At 38.3% G+C, this 26,721-nt stretch overlaps 1 protein-coding gene across 5 annotated transcripts in view; it reads left to right on the forward strand.

Moving 5' to 3' along the window:
• Positions 1–26,721, forward strand: part of LOC142158464 (collagen alpha-4(VI) chain-like) — a 180,080-nt gene that overhangs the window by 55,728 nt on the left and 97,631 nt on the right. For all 5 annotated transcript variants that reach the window (XM_075212427.1, XM_075212428.1, XM_075212429.1 and 2 more), the window contains exons 8-13: positions 1,550–2,110; positions 4,707–5,264; positions 15,215–15,564; positions 18,127–18,205; positions 24,142–24,287; positions 24,389–24,481. In XM_075212427.1, coding sequence (XP_075068528.1) covers positions 1,550–2,110; positions 4,707–5,264; positions 15,215–15,564; positions 18,127–18,205; positions 24,142–24,287; positions 24,389–24,481 — 1,787 coding nt within the window. The remainder of the gene's footprint in view (positions 1–1,549; positions 2,111–4,706; positions 5,265–15,214; positions 15,565–18,126; positions 18,206–24,141; positions 24,288–24,388; positions 24,482–26,721) is intronic.

Below are 26,721 nucleotides of genomic sequence, written 5' to 3' on the forward strand. Positions count from 1 at the left end.
ACATCTAATACCTTCTTAACAAAATCCAGTATTTACCAAAATTCGCTTAGAAACTAATGGAATAAAATAGCATCTAGATATGCCTGGTGGAAGACATACAGCTTATGCAGTTATTCCTATCAGATGATGCAGGTAAGGCAACATAACAACATGTGAAGAAGGAGTCTCTCCATGTGGCCCTTTCACAGCCTGGTTGATATTCTCTGCTGAAATTGATGCAATCCCTGATCCTTCAAAGAATTTTGACTTCCTTAGTCTTTTTCAAGTTGGATAGGGAAGTCTCTCTAGTGCTGGTTTTCCTGGTAAAGTTAACCAGTCTCCAGTTACCTGCTGCTACTTTTCAGAATATTGCAATACAGATTTCACAATAAAATTAAATGTCCACACAAACATTCCTTAAAGAAACAGACTCAAAATCCCTTCCAGAAATTCCACCTTAGAAGCAGAACTCATTCACTCGTTTGTACTCCATTCAGTGGTTGAAGTGGGGGTGTACGGTGGTATACCATACCGCCATATCTCCCACTTTCTTCATTGTAAAACTATAAAATTACATTCACTTACATTCCCATTACATTTTTCACACTTCTAAATGTCCACATCGACACTTCTGTTTTTTATTTTGTTTAAACTTTCTTTATTGGTTTTCCCAGCAAAACAGAGCATACAGTCATAACAATCAGAAGTATAGGGTGCTCATTATTCAGAGTGCAAAATACAATTGCTGTTAAGGCATCAAAAGTGCAAAATGTTATCAACCTTATCTTGTAAACCTCTTAGATCAACTGAGTTGAAAAGGAAAGGAGGGGGCTGGTAGTTGGTTTTAGAGAAGGAGGGCAAAATGAGAGGTAATAAAAATATTAAGCATAATATATCTGCAGTAGAAGGGCACAGAAAGAAAATGTAAAATAATAGCCAGTTCACCTAGATGAGTATTCTATATAACATATGAGTCGATCAAGTAATATTCCATTGGGCCATATCGCCACTTGTAAATTTCCAGTTCGACCCCTGATTCCATCCACTGGAAGTCTAGTGGGAGCTTGTGTTCCAAATGCCAGAAGTTGTGTTTCAGCATGTTGTCATGACAACACACCGTGCATAACTGAGTTGATGATATATTTAGCTGGTGCAGAAACTGTTTAAATTATCTACAATACATAAAAACATATTATAAACATAAAGTGTCATATCATTATTATGAATAGCAACATCGGTGCATAAATCATATGTGGATCTGATATAATTGCATTAAAAAATTATTCACAATTATTTATAATAATACTGTTATAGACCTAAAATCCACTAATGATATCATCCATGGTAAATGGTGTTCCAGTTTACTGTCCTAATTAAAAAGAAAGAAAACCCCTATATTAAAAGGAGAGAAAAAGGGACCTCTGATGCTTTAAACTATAAAAGCATAGATAATGGCTGATTATATGGTCACTGTCTGTGGGTCCAGAGATGAGCAATAATGCCATAATTTGCTGTAGGTAAATCTATAAATATGTTTCCATTTGCACATTAATGTTTGTTTGTTTTTTAGGTTGTGTTGATACTGGAGAAGCTGATATTTTCTTTCTGGTTGATGGCTCTGGCAGTATTTCTCCAGAAAACTTTGGTGACATGAAAAACTTCATGTCTGAATTTGTAAGCATGTTCCAGCTTGGTGTAAACAAAGTACGGTTTGGTGTAGTGCAATATTCTGATAGTCCAAGGGTTGAATTCACTATCAGTAGATACACCAATCAAAACAGTTTAAAGGGGGCGATACAACAAATTTATCAGTTGGGAGGAGGCACCCTAACAGGGGAAGCTTTGATGTCAATGAAAAGTCTTTTTGCTGATGCAAAAGGTGAACGATCCCCTAACGTTCCTCAGTTCTTGATTGTCATTACTGATGGAGAGTCTCAAGATCGGGTTACTGAAGCAGCTGCAGACATTAGAGGGGATGGCATCACCATATATGCCATTGGAATCAAGAATGCTGTAGAGGAACAGCTGGAGGACATTGCTGGAAGCAAAGACAAGATGTTTTTCGTAAATAATTTTGATTCTCTTAATTTGATCAAGTTAGACTTGGCCCGTGATTTGTGTACACCAGCAGGTAAGTTTTCACATATATGTGGGGAAGAGTTTATTTATTTTCTAAATGTATTTATGCATTTATCTATTCTTGTGCATTCTTTACATTTTCTTAAAGGATTTTAACTTCCCCTGACCAGTTGCATTATTTAAGGCCAGCAGCCTGGAGAGACTGAACCAGTGTTCCTGGCTGAAGAGGACATCCTGTTATTGGATGTGAGATGACCACATGATGCTTACGTCAATAACATTACTCCATCTTCAGCATCAAATGTCGACTGCTTCAGTCTATCCATGGTGTTAATGAATGCAATCGGCTAGGGGGAGTCCAACCCCTTTACGTTATTGGCTATTAGATACTGCTTACAGTATCACGGAAGGGAAAGGAACAAAAAGTGAACAATAAAAACATATTTAATAAAATGTAAGAGATGTCTTTTAAATATTTGTATATATACATAGACAAGCATAGCAGGGGACACAGAACCACTTATCTAGACCAGGAACACTGTTTAAAATATGATTAACTGTTGCTAGACAATTTCTAGCACAATACTACTTGCACTGAAGTCATTTGTCACGTACTGCAATTTGTACATGTTTCCTAAACAGGAGATATATATATAACGCGTCTTCTAAATACCATATCCAGCATTTGTAGATTAAAATGGGACACAACATTTTTTTTTTTTACACATATCCCCTAGTTGGTAATAAGATGATGTGCAATGTTTCAGCTGCCTTCTGGTGGGAAAGTAGGTTTATATTGTTTTTCCCCTAATCTATTTGCTCGAAAGACGCAAACAAAATTATATGAGACCCAGCACTAACCAAACAATAAAGTCCAAAAGAGTAAAAGAGTGTTAATCTTAGGAAGAATTCTTAAACTAGTATTACAGTAAAAAGTGTATGTTCAAAGTATTAAAATGTATCTGTCAACTAGGTGTTGTTAGAACATTATAGCAAAGTATCACCACTATTCTGTAGCTGCTCACCGGAATAATAAATCTAAGTGCATTAGTGTATGAACACCAAACAATTACCAGAGCATCATTTGGTACACAGGTAAAATGTATTAATTCACCAGATATCTACTTACATAATAATGCATAATAAAATGCTTAGTAGTCCTCCCAGTGCTGAAACAAATAAAATGCCTCATGTAGAGAAAGGAGGAAATCTGATTCATAAGTGCGCAGTAGTCAAAGTATGTTTTAGTCTCCTCCCTTTGGCTTCTCTACGCCTAGAGAGGAGGAATGAGGGCGGTAGTGGGCGAGCACAGTAACATAAGAGTGTGTTAATGTTATTACGTACTATTACTACGAGGTGTATCTGTTGCAGCTGCTTTCTCCCTGGTGCAAGATCTGTGCTGATGATGATGATGACCATCCGCACAGACTTGGGTGTTGTTAAAAAAAGAGCAAGTTAATGAATAAAAAAAACAGTGTTTACCCCCCACTAAACAGCTTAATCAGCCCTAGTGCTGCCATCCTAGGCTGTTACAAGCAAAATCAGGAGGAGGGGCAAAAATCATGGGGTACCTCGAATTTACTAGTGCCAGCATTAGTCTTTGCCAGCCATGGCTGTTGGCACTATAGCAGGGAAATGGGTGGGGGTCCCTATGCCATAATGCTAAACCAACCCTAGGCTGGTCAGCGCAGGGCTGGAAAACCTAAGGAGATTATTCTGCGAATGAGCAGGCTGGGATTTCAGTACTGGGATGTCACTGTGCAACATAGTTGAAAACCCAAATGGGGCACTAACAGATGTGGCCCGAAGCAAATCAACCAACACATGGGCTGCTTCAGTGCTAGTTCCACCACTACATAACCCTCTGTTATACATATAGACCAGGTTGCTGTCAGACTGGCAACTAATACTACTGCATTATTTTGCTTATTACATATACTAGTGAGCTCTAGATTTCTGTGCAGGCGTATTAAGTTTGTTTGAAAGACTGTTCAGATCCCTTCCTTATTTTCTCTATTAAAGCTGGCCTCCAGCATTTTTAGTTTTTACTTTGTACAAACACACTGTTTTACACTATTAATTATTAGGCCTCCTACACACGCAGGCATGCACTTAAGGGGGCTTTTACATTTCCCTGAACCCCCCCATCGCAATCAAATCATGTGGTATGCTGATACATAGTAACACTCAGAATGGTTTATAGTCACGTACCTAATAATTATATAAAGGTAATCTTTAGAAGCATAGCCATTGTACTGATATAATATACATTGTTACATAAGATTTTACGATCATCTCTTCCTCTTGTCACAAGAACAATAAGGCTGTCACATTACAAAGTCAAAATACAAGTCAATTATGTTACTCATTTTCAGCTAAGAGCCTCATTGCTATTGGTGAGTTTCTTGTCACAGAGGTAAGATTATTTCAGAAAAGGTGAAATAGTTTTCATTTTGCATTATCAATATTTTTGTTTTAATTTAACATTAACAACAATGCATGTTATGCACAATTATCACTTTTAATAGTTTTCACTTTTAATATGTATTTCTCCACATATAATTAGGATTATTTTTCTGCCATGATACAAGTATGCCACATGTGTATGTTTATCTTTGAATATGTGCCCTATTTTCTCTTGCTTCTAGCCTGCAAAAACATAAGCGCGGATATCATATTTCTGATTGACAGTTCTGAAACTATCAAAAGTGGCGAATATGAAAAGATGAAGACATTTATGAACTCGATTGTGAAGCTGACTGAAACGGGTCCCGAGAGAGTCCAATTTGGTTTGATCCAGTTCAGTACTAGAACAAAAGAAGAATTTCCCCTTAATAGATTTGCAAAGAAAGATGAAATACAAACCGCCATTTTGGGCATCAATCAAATGAATGAGGGGACCCTTACCGGGGCCGCTTTAAAATATACATTGCCGTATTTCAGCGCTTCAAAAGGAGGTAGACCGAACACAAAGCAATATCTTATTATAATCACAGATGGAGAGTCTAAGGATGCAGTAGCACAACCAGCTGCTGCGATTAGGAACATGGGTGTTATTATTTATGCTATAGGAGTACTCGAGGCCAACAATACACAGCTTGTGGAGATCACCGGACAGCAAGACCGAGTGTTCTTTGAAGACAATTTTGAGGCCCTGTCTTTCTTGGACAATCAAATTATATTTGAGATCTGTAATCCTGGAAAATGTGAGTTTTATTTGTTTGTATTTGTTTTTTGTTACAAAAAAAGTCAACTTCAAAAGAATGTTCCTGTGTGTCCCCTATATGTACTCTATACTTAGTTAGTCCTGTTTTTGGAAGTGAAGTTACCATTAGATTATATCATGTCATCAGTAATTTCACTGCATAGCTCTTATTGTGTCAGAAAATTGTCTTATTTCCTAAATAACCAATTATTTTATTTCTGATCATTAATAGCACAGGAACTTGGCAATGGTGTGGCATTGGTTTTGCAAACAAAGGTGAAAATGATGAACAGTTTAGAAGGAAAAATGTTAATCCTTTCATATGATTTTATGTTAGACTTGAATATTTGTTTAAGTCTCAGTGAGTTAGATCTGTGAGTAAAAGATTATGTTATGACCTAAAGAATTTTAGGTAGCATTGATCTTGTCCAATGAAATATCTGGGAATAACCATTACCCACCAATAGGAGGATTATATTAAACAGGGCTGGATTATGGTCACCTCGGGGGCCACCCAATTTTTTTTCCCTCTGTTGACTGCCTTTTTCAACTGGTGAAGCAGTATGACATGCAGTGATACATCAAGGGAAACCACAGACCTTTAAGTTCCTGCAGTGACATTGTTTTCTTGAAAGAAAGAGACTCACTTTGAACAAAAGCAGGATAAAAACATCACCACAATATCATTTTTAAAATTTTATTGGCATTGCTCTGGGGTCCCCATAAACCTTTATTGGGCCCTGATATTAAGCAAAATATTAAACCAAACATTGACAAATGGCAAACTCCATTGACAACCCTGGGAAAATAATTGCAATACAATTTAGTGCTATATGTGTTACAACAGTTTCCTAGTAATATCTATTTAATTATATATTTTCTTTGGTCTGGCAGAATAACTTGGTTAGCTCTTTAAGTGTCCCAGAAGTGCAGAAAAGAGTGCTGGCTTGTGCATATAAATTCCTGGTTTAGTCGAGATACCTCCAATGCAGCATATATTCTAGATCGTGCCTTTTACGTGGATCCTGAAAAATGAGATATGCAATTCTAGGATCACAGAATATGTTTGAACTTTATTCCACATTTATTATCCAATCATTTAAAACATGGAATGTTTGCATTCCCTCCTTACCCCACTTAGTGGTAGCATCCATTTATTCGAATGTAATAAAATTGAACGGGGAAGTTGGCTATGAAGCTTGTGGGATGTGGAGTTTATATAAGATTTGTGGATAAGACGCTCATATCATTCCAGCAATTGCAAATAATATATAACAATCCTAGTTACTGGTTTTATAAGGACCAATAGTTTTGCCTTGTGACATGCATGCAATGTGGCCCTGAATGTCCTACTAGCTATCCTTTGACAGTAGAGATTATGCTTTCCAGAAACCCAGGCATTAAATATATCTCTTAATCGTGTAGCACTCCTCATACCTCAATAAACCACCCCTACTGATAAAACATTTTTACAATGTGTGGACTAAATATTTCGGAGGAAGCATAGGAAGCAGTATGGAATGTCCTTACAAGCAGGGCCAGATGAACAATGGATTTGTTTGAACTACAGCTTCAGGCTGCCTCTCACAAATAGGCCCATCCATGAACATTGCACTTTTTTTTAACTTGGTCCCAGCTGGCCCTGGGAGAACTCTTCCATCCTGGATATCTCCTGGTACCAATGATTATGTCGGTGCCAAACAGTGTACTGTGTCTTCACTATGAATCATTACTGCTGGTGGACTGCTGCACTAGTGTTCACTAGTTTCAGGTATGTACCCAGGGCCGGATTAAGGGAATGGACGCCCCTGGGCTAAGGGGGCCTCCATTCCCCAGTGAGGACCCCACCCCCTGAATCGAGCCACCCCCCGGTGAGCTGAGCCATCGCCAAGGCACTTACCTCCTTCTCCTGGCATTGCAGTACTTCCCCGGCACGCTGTACGCTCCTTACTGAGGAGATCTCGTGAGAGTGAGACTCACGAGATCTCCTCAGTAAGGAGACTACAGCGCGCCGGTGAAGGACCACAGTGAAAGTGCTCAGCAGCATTGATCGCGCCGGGGGCGCCCCCATCCCCGACCGATCAATACTGCTGCTGAGCACTTTCAAGGGCCCCCTGGATGCCCGAGGCCCCTGGGCTGTAGCCCAGTTAGCCCTAGGGTTAATCCGGCCCTGTATGTACCTGATCCTTAGATTATTTCCCTTTTTTAAACTCTTAGTTTTTTAGCTTTTAGAGTTCTCTGTTCAAATAATCTAGGTCCCTATCTGTGTCTCGTTGGAACTGCTGTAAGTCTTAATGGAGTTTCTTCTATGTTGTCCTATGAAATGCATGTCTCATTTGATTGATGTGACAACCTATTGTATTTCAGCTTCAAAAACAATTGCTTAAGGTGTGCAATTATGTAAAACCTTGTATGGTTAATATATCCCCTTTTGTAATGGATTCAAGAAATTCACTCTGTTCTGCTGGAACATACGGAAACTGCGGCGTCTCTGGCTGTAGGTGTGTTTTGTCCTGCTTTGTGAAGTGTTGGGTAACTTCTGAGAAGTCACCTCTTCTTGATTGGTAGCTTCCCAATGAACGTTACATGAGATACTAGAAGGTGACAAGCCGTCCCATAAAATGCTAAAAATAAGCTTAACAACTGTCAGGAGCAACTCTCCTATGCAGCCATTTACTAGGAGCACTCCATATGACCGCCCCTCAGTTGCCCTCAGTTTATATTAGCTTAATATTCATTGCATGGAGTATATGACCAGTATTATTAAAAATTCTGCTAGATCCTTTGATAAAATATGGGGTCCATGGTCATTATTCTTTAACAGCCGGGACCACAGTATGATGCAGGGGCCACAGTGTGATGCAGTGCAATGATAAAGGAGGGCACAGTGTGATGAGAGGGACAGTAATGAGGGGCTGCAGTGTGATGCAGGGGCCCCAGTGATGAAGGGGGAGCAGTGTGATGTACATGTTATTTGAAACCTTTGTTCTAGGTAGGAACTTCTTTAGGGGGGAGTGGGGCTCTCTGTATGCAAGGTTCAAGACAGTAGTATTGTAATTTCATTTGGAAGTATGATTTACTTACAAATACAGATAATAGTAATAAAAAAGCAGGCTCTTCTACAAGATTCAGTTACAACACAAAACAAATATTTGCAAAAACATAAAATAGTTGAAATTACATATCTTCCACTAAAATGCTGCTTTTAGGTCACTGTCCCGCTGTGCTGAAAGTCAGGACTGTTGGGACATATGTCACGGTCTGGCAAGCGGGCGCTGCACACTTCTGCCAATGGTGTATGCAGCAACACAGGCTTTTTTCTGTAGGAAGGTGGCTTAGCTCTTTTCATCTGCTAGGCACACCCCCAACGATGCAAGCCATGCCCCCAATGGTATGGTCACACCTCCTTTGACGGGGTGCCGTCACTTTGCGGTGGCACATAGCTTGCCCTTCTACACAACTATAGGAGTATATGCTATGGCAATAAAATATAGTGTTATGGAGTGTTTCAGGGACAGGGCCCCAAACCAGTATCTTGCATAGGGTCCCATGAGGTCTAAATCCGGCTCTGCCTGTACTGATCCATGCACATTTTCTCCAAGCTTTTTTTTACGTTGATGCCTCTGGTATAGCCGTAGTAGCAATATTATATCAAAGGCATTGTGACAAACACTGATTTCTTCTTGGCCATGCTCAACTTGAAAATTTGTACACTCTTGCACAGCGACTATTATCTAGGTGTACTTAGACTGTCATTCCCACCACAAAACAACAGTTACAACTAAGAGTACAGTCATGGCCAAAAGTTTTGAGAATGACACATATATTATTTTTCACAAAGTCTGCTGCCTCAGTTTTCATTATGGCAATTTGCATATACTCCAGAATGTCATGAAGAGTGATCAGATGAATTTAGAGATGTTTACTGACCCCCTTGTTTTGGTTTTGGATTTTAATTAAGTTAGTGTTTTGTGTTTGGTTTTGGCAAAACCGCCCTTGCGTGTTTTGGATTTTGGTTTTGGATCTGTATTTTTTAGAAAAATAGCTAAAATATGCTAAAATCTCATAATTTTGCATTTGTTTTGTTCCTACATCATTAACCTCAGTAACACTAATTTCAAAACATTTCTAGTCAATTTTGACCACCTCACAGGTCACAATATTATTTTCATCCAAAGACTGCAGCGAGCTGGCTGGATGCTCATGTTGTGTCATGGGTCACTGTTTTCTGTATATGTCACGTAAGGCGCTGTGGACCCTTTGTTGAGCCTTATAAATTAAAGATAATAATAATAATAATAATGCTAAGCGACAGAGCAATGACACAAACACATGGCAGTCCATACCACATCTAGGACAGCAGTGGCAGAAAAGAAAAGTGGTGCAAGATGGAATTGTCCTTGGGCCCTCCCACGCAGCCTTATGTAAGATATTGAAAAGAACATGTATAGTTTAACAAAGCAAGCACTCCAGAGACAAGGAGTGCCACTTTTGTGGCTGAAGTGCTTAGTTTGTTTGGGCCCCCTCAAAACAAGCTGCCAATAGCTTAGCTGCCTTAAGCCCAACAGTGCTGTCAATGAACTCTACATTATTAAACCATGTCTGCTTGTGATGCATTTTTAATCTCCTTCTACTCTCTGGATACCTCCTTCTCATCCCTGAAGACCTGCTAAACTTATGTAGACACAGGAATGGATATTACAACTGGAGTGGCATTACATCTGCTTCAGACAGACTGTGACATGAAACATGTAGACAGCATGGAATACGTCATCTTGGAATACGCCGCATTGAACAGAGATTAAAACCAATATATAGATACAGTTGAGGAGACCGTACTTAAATTAAAATGGATTTAAAAGAGCTTGTACATGAGAGATACACTGAGCTTCAGAAGAATAATACAGAGGATGCCCTGAGGCAGGATGATAAACATGTCCAGTTTAAAGAACAGCTAAGAGACCTGAGAAAACACATGGGTGTGTCGCTGGCCACTGCATACGAAGATTTGGAAGATGAAGATGTGGAGATTGCCGTCACCCAGAGCACTCCTATAACACAGTTGGAGAAGGTGAACCCAGTGAAAAACAAAATATGTAGTCACACGTACGAGAGAGAAGCAATTGAAAGGATGATTGAAAACAAATTTCAGCACTTATAGCACATGTAGGCAACATTGGTGCAAGATGGAATTGTCCTTGGGACCCTCCCACAGACCCTTATAATGGATCTTAAAAATGACGTGCAACTTCATCAAACCAAGCTCTTCAGCGAGAAGGAGTGCCACTTTTGTGGCTGAAGTGCTTGGTTTGTTTGGGCCCCCCACAAAACAAGCTAACAATGGGCTTAAGGCAGCTAAGGTAACAGTGTTGTCAATGAACTCTACAGTGGCAAGATGTTGTTGTCATCATCTTCAGCCTCATCCTCACCCTCATTAGTGTGTACATCATCCTAACACAATATCAATTCATCCCTGCAGGAAACCACCATTACATAAGTCTCTGTAACATAAATGTCAAAAACAAATATGTGAAAAAAAAAGCTTTTAGCTTTTTAAGAAAAAAACACATCTTTAATAAAGGTGAAACTTTACTGTAGAAAAACATAAAATTGTCAACATGCCATTTTACTCAAATATTAATAAGCATTCCAGAATCAGCTAGCTTCCTTCTCTCAGTGGGATTCCAGCAACACTGTCATCATCCTCACCCTCATCAGTGTGTTCATCATCTTCACACAATACTAATTAATCCCGCTGGAATCCACCATTACAGAAGTTTCTGTACTTTGATCTAAATACCAGTAAAGGCCTTTCTCCTGGAATATGTATTTCATTTTGATGAACATAATCTTTTCCACATTTTTAGGAAGCAGCCTCCTACGTCAATCGCCGACAAGGTTCTCAGCTGTGCTGAAAACTCTTTCCGAGTACACACTGAAGGGTGGACAGCTTAGGTATTGAAAAGTGAGTTTGCACATGGGTCTCTAAATTGCCTTTTTTTCCCTCCCAGTATGTAAAAGGACTGTCTGATGTGTCTATTTCTATGCTATCATTAAAATAATCCTCCACTAATCTTTAGATGTTGACAGTAGGATTAGTTGGCATTACGGCAGAGGTGCCACGATTTTTGGGCAATTCTTTTAAACCAGACCAGATCTCAAAATGTTCTGCTGAATCATCTGCATCATCCTTGGGTCTCTTAGAAAAGCTTAGCTTTTCCTAGCAGCAGTAACCCTAGAAACTGAAGGTGGGGGAGCCGTCATGTCAGGTACCAACTTGCTCACCAAGAGCTCATTACATCTCTTGTGATCTGGGACAGCTGGAAATAAAGACAAGACATAGCCCTTAAACCTAGGATCAAGCATAGTTGCCAAAATATACTGATCCGATTTCTAGAAGTTGATAACTCTTTGAACCTGGAGAAGCGATTAAAGTACTTCATCTACAAGTCCGACATACTTCGCGTAATTTCTTTGTTTCATCTGCTCCTTCAATTTTTCAAGGTGCTTTCCAAAGTCTAATTAAGGGAATCACTTTGCTCAAACTAGCAGTGTCTGAACTCACTTCACAGGTTACTACTTCGAATTGTTTTAGCAACTTGCACAACACGGAAAGTATTCTCCACTGCGCTGGACTAAAATACACCCCCCCTCCTTTCCCAATTTCATGGCTTGTGGCTTAAGCGTGGATGGCTTTTTGCTGTTCCTCCATCCTCACAAGCTTATAAAGTGTGGAATTCTACCTTTTTTCCACCTCTTGCTTCATTTGGTGGCAGGGCAAAATAAACTGTTCTTGGAGCTGCTGCAATTTGCTACATGCTGTTGCAGAATGCAGAAAATGTCCCGAATTCTTTCGGGCCACAGTCAGCATCCCTGTCATTTTTCCAAAAAAAAGCTCCAAAGCTCTGCACCACCAAGTAGATTGTGTGAACAAAACAGGGAATGTGAAGGATTTCACCCAGCTTAATGCTCCTGGTCAGCAAGCTGGAGACTGCCAAGAACGCTACTACCCCTTCTGTGTCTGTCTGTGAAATGTCTCCGGTTCTCAGTGGAGGGCGGTACTTCTAGAATCCAAAACACGCAAGATCCGATGACGCAACAATGACGTTTTGCTCATTTTCAGTTCGAGGGCGTGCAAAAGTATTGAGCCGGCTCCGCTCGGTACTCAGATCTGCGAACATATGTATATATATATATGTATATATATATATATATATATATATATATATATATATATATATATAAATGTGTATATATATATACATACATATATATATATATATATATATATATATATATATATATATATACACATTTGTTCTGCTTAAATGGCATATTATTAATGCATAGCATATATTTTTACCTTGTCATTATGAAGTCATAGAGAGCAGTGTTATACAATGCAATAGGACGTTTCTGACATTATTGCTCAGCTCTAAAGATCCTGTAAAACTATCCAGGTAACCAATGATTCTCCAGCTGTTGTGGAACTACAAATTCCAAATGCCCCGCCAACCAAAGGTGGTCAGGGTATGTTGAGATTTGTAGCTCCAAAAAAACTGGAAAGGTATTTGTTGGGCAAGTAGGATACAAAGAACATGGTAGAAACCACAGCATGATTCATAATCTTGTCTGGATGATCTGTATTCAACCACTATGAAATGGTCTTTTTTGTGTTTATTAATTTATTGTTCTTTAGTTTTAAGTATTATATGCTTCTTAAGTTGAATAGTGGTCCATCAAATATATGGGATTGGGCACACCCTATGGTAAGCAATAAGGATATTAGAAGTCACCATGGAGTTACATGACATATGGCACAAAGCTGCAGATTTAGTGATTTTGTTCATAGAAATTTCCGGTAACATCTAATATCTTTAATAGGTTACAGAAGGGCTACATTATTATTATACATGAGTTTTCACCGTAGGGCAGTGAGGTTTGCATGTATGAAGTTTGCATGTTCTCTCCTACCACTGTCTTAAAACATGGTAGGTTCAGTGACTTCTAATGAAATGTTTCACTGTGAGGCTGTGCAGTTTCTATGTAAGAAGTGTGTGTGTATACAAGTGCTTTTATACAGATACAGAAATGTAAGGTGGGATAATATTTGTAATAGTATACAGCAAAGAGTCTATTATGCTTTATAAAACAAAACGTTACCTAAAGAACACTAAGGTAGTGACATCAACACTCACCTATTAGAAACAATGACAACTCAGCATTTAAACTCATTATTCATAGGTGTTACACATATTTTACAATCACTTCTGTATTATATACTTGTTACAGAACCACTTAACATGGCAATGTTTCTAAGTGCTATTGAATGGAGTAGATTAAATACAGTATCACAAGACTGACATCTACAGTTTGATTGTAGGAAATACATGTTTAGATGTGTCATAATTTACATTTTTTGTATTTAATCTGGTAGGCATAACACATAATGACATACCAATTGTGGTTTGATTGGTTTGCTTATTCATTTAGAAACAGTTACATTAGATACATAAAAACAATTATAACACATCACAGTATTTCACTTATAATAGTGTATTAATCATAAATATTTAGACTTGCAATATTTAGATATACAGTAGATGGCGTCAGAGTACCAGAGATCAGTCGTTTATGTTGTATAATGCGTTGTATTCCATTTAAAAATACAAGTACTTAGGCATTCACTTGACTCCCAGGGCCTGTCTGTGTATAGTTATGAAAAAGTAAATTTAGTTTTAAATCAGCATAACTTTAAATTTATCTCATAACAAGTAAATTATGAACAAGACCCAAATTCAATAAATAGTAGATTCAGTGAGCGATGTCAGTACCAAATAGAAACAGGAAATAACTATCATCTTGAAAGAAGATGAGTTAATTTAATCAGGCTTTATTTACCAGAAATGACTTGTTATCTGAATATATATTAAAGAATCATACTTTATAAATAACTTTGTCAAATCATAATATTATGATGGTACATTCCAGCTTAGAGCATACCATCCTTTTAATTATTATCACATATTGTTTATTCCTATTCAAATCTCTTCAAAAACAGGATTACTCTCTTTGATGATGTTAAATGATGATGTTGAAAAACAAAAATAAAATTGAATTTCTTTGTTTTTACTTTTTTTCTACCCCATTTTTCTTTCCTTGATTTTGTTTTATATTGCTGGAGTTTGGTTCCTGACAACCTTAAGCAAACTAAAAATGATAGAGAAAGAGGTTCTGGTGGTGGTTCAGTAGCTTATATTGTACATGATTACTACTTTAAGTCCTATTTATTTAAAACTTATGTAGGCTAAGGCAACACTGATACTCAATAGATCTCTATTTTCCCACTGTTTCCCATCACTCCATTTTCCTTCCTTTCCCTTCTCACTCATGCTCTCCCATAAGTTATTATCATATTCTAACTGCTAGATAACTTTCTAGAATGCATACATGGGGGCTGATTCATAAAGTACTTAAATTAAGAAGTTTCTTATTTAAGTCTCCTGGACAAAACCATGTTACAATGCAAGGGGTGAAAATGAGTTTTCTGTTTTGCACATAAGTTAAATACTGACTGTTTTTTCATGTAGCACACAAAAACTTGATAGTTTATTTGTACACTGAAATTTAAAGTTGATATTTGTGTGCTACATGAAAAAACAGTCAGTATTTAACTTATGTGCAAAACAGAATACTAATTTGCACCCCTTGCATTGTAACATGGTTTTGTCCAGGAGCCTTAAATAAGAAACTTCTTAATTTAAGTACCTTAATGAATCAGGCCCATGGAGTTTATAGAATAAATATATGTTATTTTTAAAATGATCATAAGGGATATATAATAAGGGAACACATTTATGTTATAAAAATATGCCCTAAGTTTTTTCTTTTATTCTTATAATAGTTACCTATAAAACTACTGAAATTAACCCCATTCTTTTCATGTTACAGATTGCAACTTAGATATTACAGTATCTGTTGACTATTCAAGAAGAATTAGACCATCCACTACATCTATTCTACAGCAAAAACTGAATCTTTTCCTCCCTCAAGTGTTACAACATATGTCCACACTGAGCAACATTAGCTGTGCCTCTGGATCTCAAATAAACATTCAGTTCAGATACGCCGCTCCGCGACCAGATGGCTCATTTTATTTTGATTCTGAGTTTGAAAAATATAATGAAGAAGTCCTCAAGAAGTATATAAAAGTACAATCAACTGTGGACACATACTTAAATCCTAAATTCCTTGAATCACTTTGGACAAAATTTACAAATTTGCCTGCACAGAGAGCAAAAGTGAGTACAGTGTTAAGTGTTATGCAGCCGACTCAATGCTGTTTTAACTTTTGGGCCTGACTCATTAAGGAGAACAAGACAAAAAAATGGAGTAAATTTGATCCAGGAAAAACCATGTTACAATGCAAGGGGTTAAAAAATTAGTATTACTATTATTTTGTATGTAAGAAGAATGCTGGCTGCTCTTTCATGTAGCACACAAATATTTGATAGCTTTATTTTTACACTGAAATTTGAAGTTGACCTCGGACACATACCCTACCTCAATTATAAATATGTCCCCACATATTAAATTTACCTCCCCTCCAATGCAACACGGTTTTGCCAAGGTGCTCTCCTTAATGACTCAAGCCCTTCATATCTAATCAAATTAACATATGCATACAGAATTCCCTTGCAGTCATTTAGTGGTGTCAGGACCTTGTTTTATAAATGAAAGAAGAGTGTCACCCAGAACTTTTGTTCTATAAATTTCTCCTCTCCAATAAGCAAAACTACATGGATCTGCTAACTCCTGGAGACACTCAGGGCCTCAAGTAGAGTGAGACTTAAGCCTGCTGGTACGAGGAACAAGCGTTTTTTCAAACTGTACATGCGCAGTAGCAAAGACTGAGATGTATCTCTCCCTTGCCCCTCTCCACACTTAGAGAGGAGGAATGAGGTAGGTAGTGGGAGAGCATAGTAAAGTACGGCAATGTAAATGGTCTTACATACTCTGTTGAGGGGGAAGTAGCTGCATATACGCGTCTAAGAGGCATATCTATTGCAGCTGATTTTCACATGGTGCAAGATACTTGATGATAATGATGACCACCGGATAGAACTTATTGTAGTAAAATAATAAAAATATATATAATAATAACAAAAAAAGAGTGTAACAAACAGCTTAAGCAGCCCAAGTGCTGCCAGCCTTGGGTGGTGCTAGCAAAATTTGAGTACAAAATTGTGGGGTGCCCTCGAATTTACTAGTCCGAGCAGTAGGCTTTGCCAACCTGGGCCGGTGGCACTACAGTAGGGAAAACTGCAGTGAGGAGTCTCCCTGGCTTAATGCCAAACCAACCCTCAGCTGGTCAGCATAGGGCTGGGATCCCTAGGGAGATCAGGCCTGCAAAAACAATGGAGGCCCTCATCCTCTAGGTAAGTACTGAAAGCACTAGGGCTCCTCCCACACCTCTGTGCGATGCGTGTGGAGTAATTGTTGAACTCAGCAGACAGGAATATATTCAGAACAGTTTCCTGTCAAAACCTAAGCTGCTTAACGATGTTCGGAAAATGAGCAATGCCGAAGAGGAATGGACACATAAAGATAGCTGACCTAGAGCTAGGACATGTATATTTGTATGACTTTCCAGGTTCAGCAAGACTCCACAAAACTTTCTGCTATTGCAACCTGGAAATATGTTTACAGCATACTGAATGTTGTGCTAATTAGTAATTGCCACTACTATGCCACTACTTTAATGGGATGTCTTTTGCTCAGTCTATTTCCCTATTATAAAGGATGCACATTTATATGCTCCAATAGACATATATTTTTAAAAACAAAAAACGTTAAATAACAATGGTTGAAATTTTATGAGTAAATGAGGTAGTATAAGTAGCACATTGGAAGAATACATGAAAGTTAAAATAAAACAGGAGGAGGGTCAATGTAATATTAAAACAGGGATACTATGCACTCTCCAAACACATAATTAATGCTGCACCAAGTACTGTTTTATATTAAAAACAGTGAATGTTAGTTCCACATATTGCAATATATATTAAGCTGACCAACTCACGCCAAAATCTTCCCATTCTGGTCAGTCCTAACATGATCAAGTGCTATGCTATTTTATCTGGGCTTAAGGCTTACCTGTGCACAGCTTTTAAAGGCAAGTCTTTCCCAAGCACTGGCAGCCATGGGAGACCTGGGTCTCACCTGACACAAGTTGGAATTAATTAATGTAAAGAATGGGATGCAAGAGTCATGGGACTTACATTGTATAAACAAAAGCAGACATAGATCCTCTGCACTCACCATGTACAGACTGGGGTGCAAGAGGGGGTTGTCCACATTGTATAGACAAGAAAACAGGGATACTCTGCACTCTCCAAACACATAATTAATGCTGTACCAAGTACTGTTCTATATTAAAAACAGGGAATGTTAGTTCCACATATTGCAATATATGTTAAGCTGACCAACTCACGCCAAAGTCTTCCCATTCTGGTCAGTCCTAACATATAACAATATAATATTAGCAGTGCTTTGAGTTGCTGCAAACAATGTCTAGAATTCACAGAAATACAGAGGTACAATGAAGTTACTCTTTGAAGCATGAATCTATTTATGTACAGTCCATTGAAATAGGTGCAACAAACAATGTGCTGTGCTATTGCATTTTTTAGAACTAATTTTTGTTCATTTGGCGTATATAAAAGGTAGTTTTCTATGCTGATAAATATTGTATATTATTGAACCAAGATGTAAATCGAGGTCTTCAGTTTAGCCATTGCTCTGTTAATGGAATACAACTGAGTGTTTTACTCTTTCTAATGAATATTAATGTGTTTCTCTAGGTCATTATCGTTTTTACTGATGGAATGGATGATACCCTACAGGCACTCAAGATGACGTCTGAATCCCTTCGTTTACAAGGTATCTTAAAGTATAATTTGCATTATAAACTTCTGTTTAGTGCTATCTAGATCAGGGTTTAACTATTTTACAATCTTGACACAAGATTTTTGAATGCTGATGGCGAATAGTTACAGGTGTATGTACAAAGAGTTGTTGTGCCATAGCAACATTTTTGCGGTTAACATTTCTTCTTAAAAGCATGACCAGATTCTAGTATTATCACACAGAATGGCTTCACAAATCACAATACATAGTGTAGGAATGTGGACAGTTTTCTAAAACTTTCACTATGAAATTGTGAACCACTTCGGTACTACTCAGTTATGTGTCTAATGACTCAATATACATTTTATATTACATTTTATGTGGAGTTTAAATATTAGGTAAGCTACATTGTTTTGTAAAAGTCTCTTTCCTTTATCTATGTTGTTTGTTTCATCCATGAGAGACACTGATCTAGAGTGCGGTGGTAGGAGCTTGGGCATTTTAAATTTTACTCCAAAAACTCAAGATGCTCGCCCTCTATACCCCAGAAGTCTGGTGGGAACTTAGGCCCACCAGAGTTAGGCTTTTCTTTCTGTGGCTGTCATAGGTGTTGCCATGGTATCATTGCATCGCAGTTATAAGGAACCCCTGGATATATTCTACCAAGAAAGCTAGGGCAACAATACCATCTGGTATGCACTTTATATTGCCTCTCCAAAACCGTTATTCTAACCAAACACGCCTGAGTTGCCTGAAAAATATTTGGCCAGTTATTTTCTACAACCACACCACCTAGATCTCTTTCCCAATACCTTGTAAATTTTGGAAGTAAGCTAAAAAGGTTCTCTATGAGCAGTCTATAAATTATGGACAGTAGGTGAGATGGACAGATATAGATGAAAACATTATGAATTCCCTACATATTTCCTTGAGTATATCTAATGAATTCAGAAAATGTTTTATCTGGAGGTAGTGCCAAATTTCTGAGCTGGGCAGCTTCCATTTAACTTGAATGTCACCAAAAGAAGACACACCCGAAGGGCTCCCCAGCTGGCCGGCATGTAAGATGTCTGCCCGAGTCCACTGTCTAAAGTCATTGTCAGGTAAAACTGTAGGGAAATCGAGGTTCACGGCACTAGGATTAGAGAACCCTTTAGACCTGCCTAGCTTAGCACTGCCTGTTAGAGAGGTGCGAAGTCTAACGACTCGGAAGGTATTCACCATTGACCCACACAAGGAGATATGGGCTTGGCTGCTTTCGAGTTGCAGGTCACGGTCCTCCTAACAGGTATTAGGTGTGATCTAGTGGGGAACTACTACTGAGATGAAAGCCAGATGTACAGGTTAGAATACTGGAGGACTAATGGCATAAGAGGAACTGTGGCAGGCTGTATACTTAGGTCCATGTATCCGGATGAACACCGGTACTGGATCATAAATAGCATGACGGCATGCGGCGGTGGTTCAGTTATTTGTTAAAAGCACTTTAACAAGAACTAAAGAGTACAAGGAACTACGTCAGACTGTATACTTAGGTCTAGGGATGCTGGTACTGGATCAAGGATAGTACAGCGGTATGCGGCAGAAATTCAGGAATTGTTAGGAGTAATCGAGCCAGGAGAAATACATCCACAGGAGAGGGAAGACTCAAAGAACTGACAGTGAATGAATGAAACAGGTATCCTTAATTAATGCTACCAATAGAGGGTGCCAACCAATATAAGAAATATAGGAGCTGTAAAAAGGACCGATCTGTGTATGTGCAGAACGGAAGCAAGATGGTGCTGGACAGAGGAGCCCGCATCATTCTCCCAACAGGTCCCGACCGAGCGATCGGCGAGCCCGCTATGTGATAGCACCCCCTCTTTGAAAGGTGGACACCGGATACCTAGGGCTGGGTTTGTCAGGAAATTTTTAATGAAATTGTTTAAAGAGAAGAGGAGCATTGACATCAGTCGCCTTTACCCAGGAACATTCCTCTGGGTCAAACCTTTCCTTAAGATCCATGGGGATGTTCAATTGTCAGAGAGCAAATATTAAATTTTTAATGCCCAGTCACAGGCTAATGAATCAGGGCCAGTATGTCTAACAGCCAAATACTTTAACTGTTCCCTGATAGACCTCTGCTGAAAGGGGGAGGTTTGGGATATCCTGACCCTACCCCCTGTGTAGACAGCCAGGAATATAAGGAAAGCAGAATGTCAATAGATTCATTTTATCTTGGAGGATCCTGGAATATGTAACACCAGCGTAAAGGGCTCTGGGCCAGGCACCATGGTGCCGCCAGAGGAAACCCTCCCAGGATAGGGTTTGTGTGAGCCAGTATCCCAGGCTGGGCGAAATAGATATTGTAGCTAAACAGTAGCGGTTATATTGCAGGAGGGTAAGACTCTGAAGGATACTGAGATTGCTACCTTGGAGTACTGACAGCAAAAGTCTGCTGGAGGGTACACACTGCAATTTACCCTGTACCTTGTGAATTTCTTATGGTGTTGTCCTTTCGTTATGAAAGCTTTATTTTGGATATTTTCAGGTCTGCCCAAGTGGGCAGCACGGTGGCTAAGGGGTTAGCACTTCTGCCTCACAGCACTGGGGTCATGAGTTCAATTCCCGACCATGACCTTATCTGTGTGGAGTTTGTATGTTCTCCCCGTGTTTGCGTGGGTTTCCTCTGGGTGCTCTGGTTTCCTCCCACACTCCAAAAACATACTAGTAGGTTAATTGGCTGCTATCAAAAATTGACCCTAGTCTATCTCTCTCTGTCTGTGTGTGTATGTGTGTGTATGTTAGGGAATTTAGACTGTAAGCTCCAATGGGGCAGGGACTAATGTGAATGAGTTCTCTGTACAGCACTGCGGAATCAGTGGCGCTATATAAATAAATGGTGATGATGATGATGAGTTGAATCCTACGGAGAGTAACCACTGTCACAGCTTAGGGTGGTTTCCTCACATATTTTTTAATACTATTTTATATTACATTAAAATGTCTGCTTATATGTTATATCTGTTGAGCGTCTTTTTCTTTAATTATTATTTAACTAGTAAAATTAAAGATTTAAAGTGTAGCTCATTTGAAAGTCAGAGGGCTGTCCATGTGGCCCTGAAGTTAATTAAGTTGCCTATCACTGGTTTAATTTGTCTGCTATAACATTTATCATAAGATAAAGATAATTGGTGCAACCGACAACAACTGCTTACAATTTACAAAAAACCAATATCAGGGTGTGTTTCACTAAGACCTGAACAATATTTATTATAGTTCTTCATCTCCCTCTTGCCAGTGTTACAAAATTTTGAAGTGGGTGATAATCTGGAGAAGGCTGGCAACTTTTAGCCTTTGAGGCAAAGCCCAACATTTTAAAGGAAAAAATGCAGGTGGCCCAGTGACCCAGCCCAAGGTAGCCCTCTACGGGAGGTGCCCCCCCTGCCCCTCAGCTCAGCCTGCCCCTGGTGATACTAGTTCAGCCTGTAGCCAGATCATTAGAATATTCCCACATTGCACAAAGAATTGCAGGAGAGTAGTGTGTTAATCATATGGGAGACAATCGCCATATTCCCCTGCAGCAAAGAGTAATGACAAAACTGATGCAGGAATATTGTGGTATCAGTTATACCTCTATAACAAGGGTCAGGGAACTTTTTTACCTTTTACCCCAAAATATATTTAGATACGCCCCGACGTTACCCCCTTGATTTGAAATGAAGGAAATCATATATTATTAATTATTGGAATTCAAAATTTTATTTTATTGAATCTATTCAAAATTTCTTTGAAAACTTCAACTTCAAAGGTTTTGGAGAAATGATGTTGCTTCATTTTTGATACGAGAGCATCAATACTGGGGGCATTTTGATGTCACAGCAATTTGGATACAGTCTTCAGCGACCAATCGATTTCTCTGCTTTGTTTTTATGTTCGTTAGAGTGGAAAATCCTTGTTCGCAAAGGTAGGTTGTTGCAAAAGGCAGGAACCTTTTAGACTGCCTCCTCATGTGCAATTTTGAATGCCTTTGCAGCTGTTGACATCACAAAAAAATGACAGATCTGCTTTGTTTTGAAGTGCAATACGTGCTTCATTATTGCATTGGAGCTCAAGAAGTGCCTCTGCCAACCCTTGAGGCTCTTCTGGTACAACAGCAATTTCACATTTAAAGGGATCTACAATCCAACTGACAGCATGTGAATCGGCAACATTACCCCCAGGAATTTCATATTTACCTCAATTGGGGTAAATTACCTCTGTTCCCTGACCACTGCTCTATACGAAACATTGTTCATATATTCAACTTGTTTTGTTACAGGAAGTAGAAACGGCTGCAGTTGCTTGCTTGTAACTGTCTTAAAGCGTGCAAAATTTGGGTAAGATGGAATAGGCGTGTGCCAATCATCAATTGACAAAATGAAATCAGTCCCAACCATCTTCAGCACAGAGCAAAATATTTCTGCATTTTTAGCAATTTCTCTCTCTCTCTTTCTCTCTCTCTCTTTCTCTCTCTCTAACACACACACACGTACACACACACATTTTCTCTGTCTCAGATATCACCATGTGAACCTTGTCTTTGCTTTTATTATGATTTAAAAAGTATTATTAACCCTTCTGCTGTCTTGTCTGGTTGAAAAATAAGCATATATTAGTTATTATAAGTTGTTTGTAACCTATCTACTTGGGAGCTGGGGATTTCAGCTGGCATATATCAATTTACTTTGAAGACTTAGTAGTTTGAGCTCCTACATCCATCTTCCTTCCCTCTTCACTGCCGTATAATTGGAGAAGGCAGTCAAGCAGTGAAGGTTTTTGTTTTACTTTAAGAGAGCTGCAACACAGCTAACACCTCTACTCTTTTAAAATCTTGGTTTCAACCATAACAGAACACTAGAAATCATAGCAAACTTTGAACATCATCTTATTAAATAGAGGATGTCTTTTTAAAAAAAAATGTAATTTGCATTAATAAGAAATTCTACATATGAGCCCAAGATTTCTTCAGTTAAAATTACGTGAACTATAATCGATACTGGCAAAAAACTGCATTACAGTGGATTTCTCCTTCCATGGAATTTCCAGAGAAAACCTGTTTAACAGTAAAGTCTTGATTGAAAGGTTGCCAGAGCATCTGTTATGAAATAAGTGCAACTTGTGCTTGTCTTTTAAATGATAATTTCACTTTCAAACAAGTGGTTTCTATTAAATATAGTAGACCAAAACATGCACATCAGCCAAGCCAACATGATACCTGTAAGTGTAAGTTATCATCATTATCAGCTATTTATATAGTGCCATTAATTCGGCAGTGCTGCACAGAGAACTCACTCACATCTGTGAACTCACTCACATAAGTTTGAAAGATCCATGCTTGGCCTCTTGGGATTCAGAGAAGTGTCTGCAAATGTCTAAGGGGTAACAATAATGTCACGAATCACATACACACATATTAACTTTATTACACATTTATTAACCACTGAACCACTGTCACCGGGCATCATATTGGCACAGTGGTTACCCCATTAGCCTCACTTGTATGTTCTTCAGATGTTTGCGTAGGTTTCCTCTGGGTAATCCAGTTTCCTCCCACACTCCAAAAACATACAAGTAGGTTAATTGGATGCTGACAAAATTAACACTAGTCTTTGTCTGTCTGTGTTAGGGGATATAGACTTTGGGTTCCAATGGGGCAGGGAGTGATGTGAATGAGAAATATTCTTTGTACAGCGCTGCAGAATTGGTGGCGCTATATGAATAAATGACGATGATTACAGATATTATTAACAAATGTAATTATGCTTTAATGTTTTATTGGCTACCCAGCATGTTAAGTCAGAAGCAGGTCATCTAGAAATATTTTAGTTCCAAATGTCCCTGATTATATTTGTTATTTAGTATTGTGTTTGCAAAATATGACATGAAGAGGAGAATAGTAGTTACTTGATTACAATTAAAAAAAAAAAAAATATTTTGTGATCCAGGCTTGGATGGCTTGCTACTCATTGGCCTGGAAGGTGTGCAGAATTTAAAAGAATTACAAGAAATTGAATTTGGCAGAGGATTCTCTTTCCAACAACCATTGAGCATTAGCATTTATGACTTACCAAGTGTAATGCTAAGAGAAATCGTGAGTTGGATATTTAAAGAATTTATTATTTATTTTCATTGTTTTCATGTTATTTATACATATATATATGTATACAAACATATGCTTTTCCTTTTCAACAGGACACAGTTGTTGAAAGAAAATGTTGTAATGTGATTTGCAAATGTATTGGGCCAGATGGTTCCCGTGGTGCTCAGGGTTTTCCAGGAGTTAAGGTAAAAAATATATTGATGGGATCTATCCTGCTGAATATCCCCTTTAGAAATGTTACAATTTTCTGTCCATGTTTTCAGCTTTCTTTTTATAAAACAAACTTTTTACAAGCATTAATCAGAAAGTTAGTGCTACGCAAGTGAACAGACAAATATCTTCTGGCTGATACTGGTAGTTCTCTGTACAGCGCTGCGGAATCAGTGGCGCTATATAAGTAAATGGTGATGATGATGATGAAGTGTGGTGACTATGACATGCCACATACAGCTACAGTTTTACATTTTACAGTGTACAAGGAATGTAGCAAAATATGTAAAAACTAAACCAGGTTAGCAAAGACTAAAGCTGGAAAAGGGATGTCTACATAAACTACATGGCCACCCGAAAATCAAATCCTTATGTGCTTGATGAACATCTCATTCCAAAACCATGAACATTAAAATGTAATTAGCCTGCCTTTGCTATTTTAACGGCTTCCACTTTTCTGGGAAGACTTTCCACTAGATTTTGGAACATGGCTGTCAGGATCTGCCCTGATGTTTGGCAATAAGGGCTGGCTCGCAGTCGGCGGTCCAATTCACCCCAAAGATGCTTGATGGTATTGATGTCAGGGCTCTATGTAGGTCAGTTAAGTTTTTCCACGCCAGACTTTGCAAACCATTTTTTGATGGACCTTGCTTTGTGCAAAAGAAAGGCCATTGTCAACCTGAAACAGGTAAGGGCTATCCCCAAACAAAGTTAGAAGCACGCAATTCTCTAGAATGTCTTTGTATCACATAGAAACCCAATACATGAAGCTCTTGATGAACAGTTGCTGGGCTTCAAGAGTCGGTTTGGAACTCAGTAGTGAATGTTGTAATGGAGGACAGACAAAATAGTAGATGTGGTTCCAAACTTTAAAAAGTATAAAAATCACAACCAGGAATTTATAGGTTTATGGACCTGATTTCAATTGGGGAAAACTATTTAAAGGGATTCTATTGTGAAAGATATTGTGGAAAAGTATTTGGTAACAAGGTCTAATGTAGAGTTCAGTGTACATTTGTTTTATTTGCACAAAATATGCATTTTCCTACTGTGCAACCGCACTAAAATATACATATGCATACGTCCGCATGCAGATAGATTTTGTTACAACTTACACTTATGATTCCTTGTGATTGGAGAGGCCGAGTAGGATAGGAAAGGGGTGGGCGAGTCCATGCTTCTATGCTTATTGCAGTAAAAGCGTGTTCACGTAATTTTAACTGAAGTATTCTTAGGCACATATGTATATACACCTTTCTGGTGGCGTGTCTGTTGTGGATGCTGGAGAGTTGGTGCAACAAGACGCCGTGATGATGATGATCTACAGCATTAGGTAGCCTCTTCTGATTGGATGATTGTTTCTTGAACCCAATGAGTAATTCAATACTTCATGCAACCTTTGCCCTTATTAATAACACTGTCCCGACACTGTTGTTTCTCAAATATATGACTCAGTAGTATATTGTGCACAAATAAGACAATATGAATTATGCATTTACTACTAAGACTGTCAAGTCACATCTCTACGTTATATCTATGTTATCCCTACGCTATCATGGTGTGTAAGTATAGACACTTGTTACTCCTAATGTAAATTGGGCGTATATGCTAGTGTTGTTAAGCTAGACGCATCTTGAGGTGTATCCGACTGAGCATATGCCTGTAATTGTGTGCCTCTTTTCAGACACAAATGCATCCAACTTTTATGAATGACTGCTCACACCCACAAATATATATATATAATTCTTATAAATATATAAAGTTTCAACAGAATCTTGGCAGTGCAATTTTTTGTGATTTTGCAAAAGCGCTCAATACTGTTCCACATAATAGTCTGGCACATAAAATGGATGTACTATGTCTATGGTAAAAAGTTTGTTCATGGGTAGATAATTAAAGTATAGGAGGCAAATGGTAGGTATAAACACAATATATTCAGACTGGAGTTATTAGTGGTTTAGCATATGGGTCAGTTTTATTTTTATTATTTTTTTTTTTTATAAATGACCTTGTAGATGACTTTGCAGTGTTGTTATCACAGAACAGGAAGGACACTTGCTACAGCAAGGTTTAGACATAATGGAAGCAGGGTCATGAAATGGCATATGGAATGAATGTAAAGTAATGACCCTGGGCTGTAGTAATACTTATGATTCTTACACATTAAATGGATGCAAATATAGCACTGTCATCATCCTAAACATATATTTTTAAG

Source organism: Mixophyes fleayi, chromosome 5 (assembly GCF_038048845.1).
Source record: "Mixophyes fleayi isolate aMixFle1 chromosome 5, aMixFle1.hap1, whole genome shotgun sequence".
Lineage (NCBI taxonomy): Eukaryota > Metazoa > Chordata > Amphibia > Anura > Limnodynastidae > Mixophyes > Mixophyes fleayi.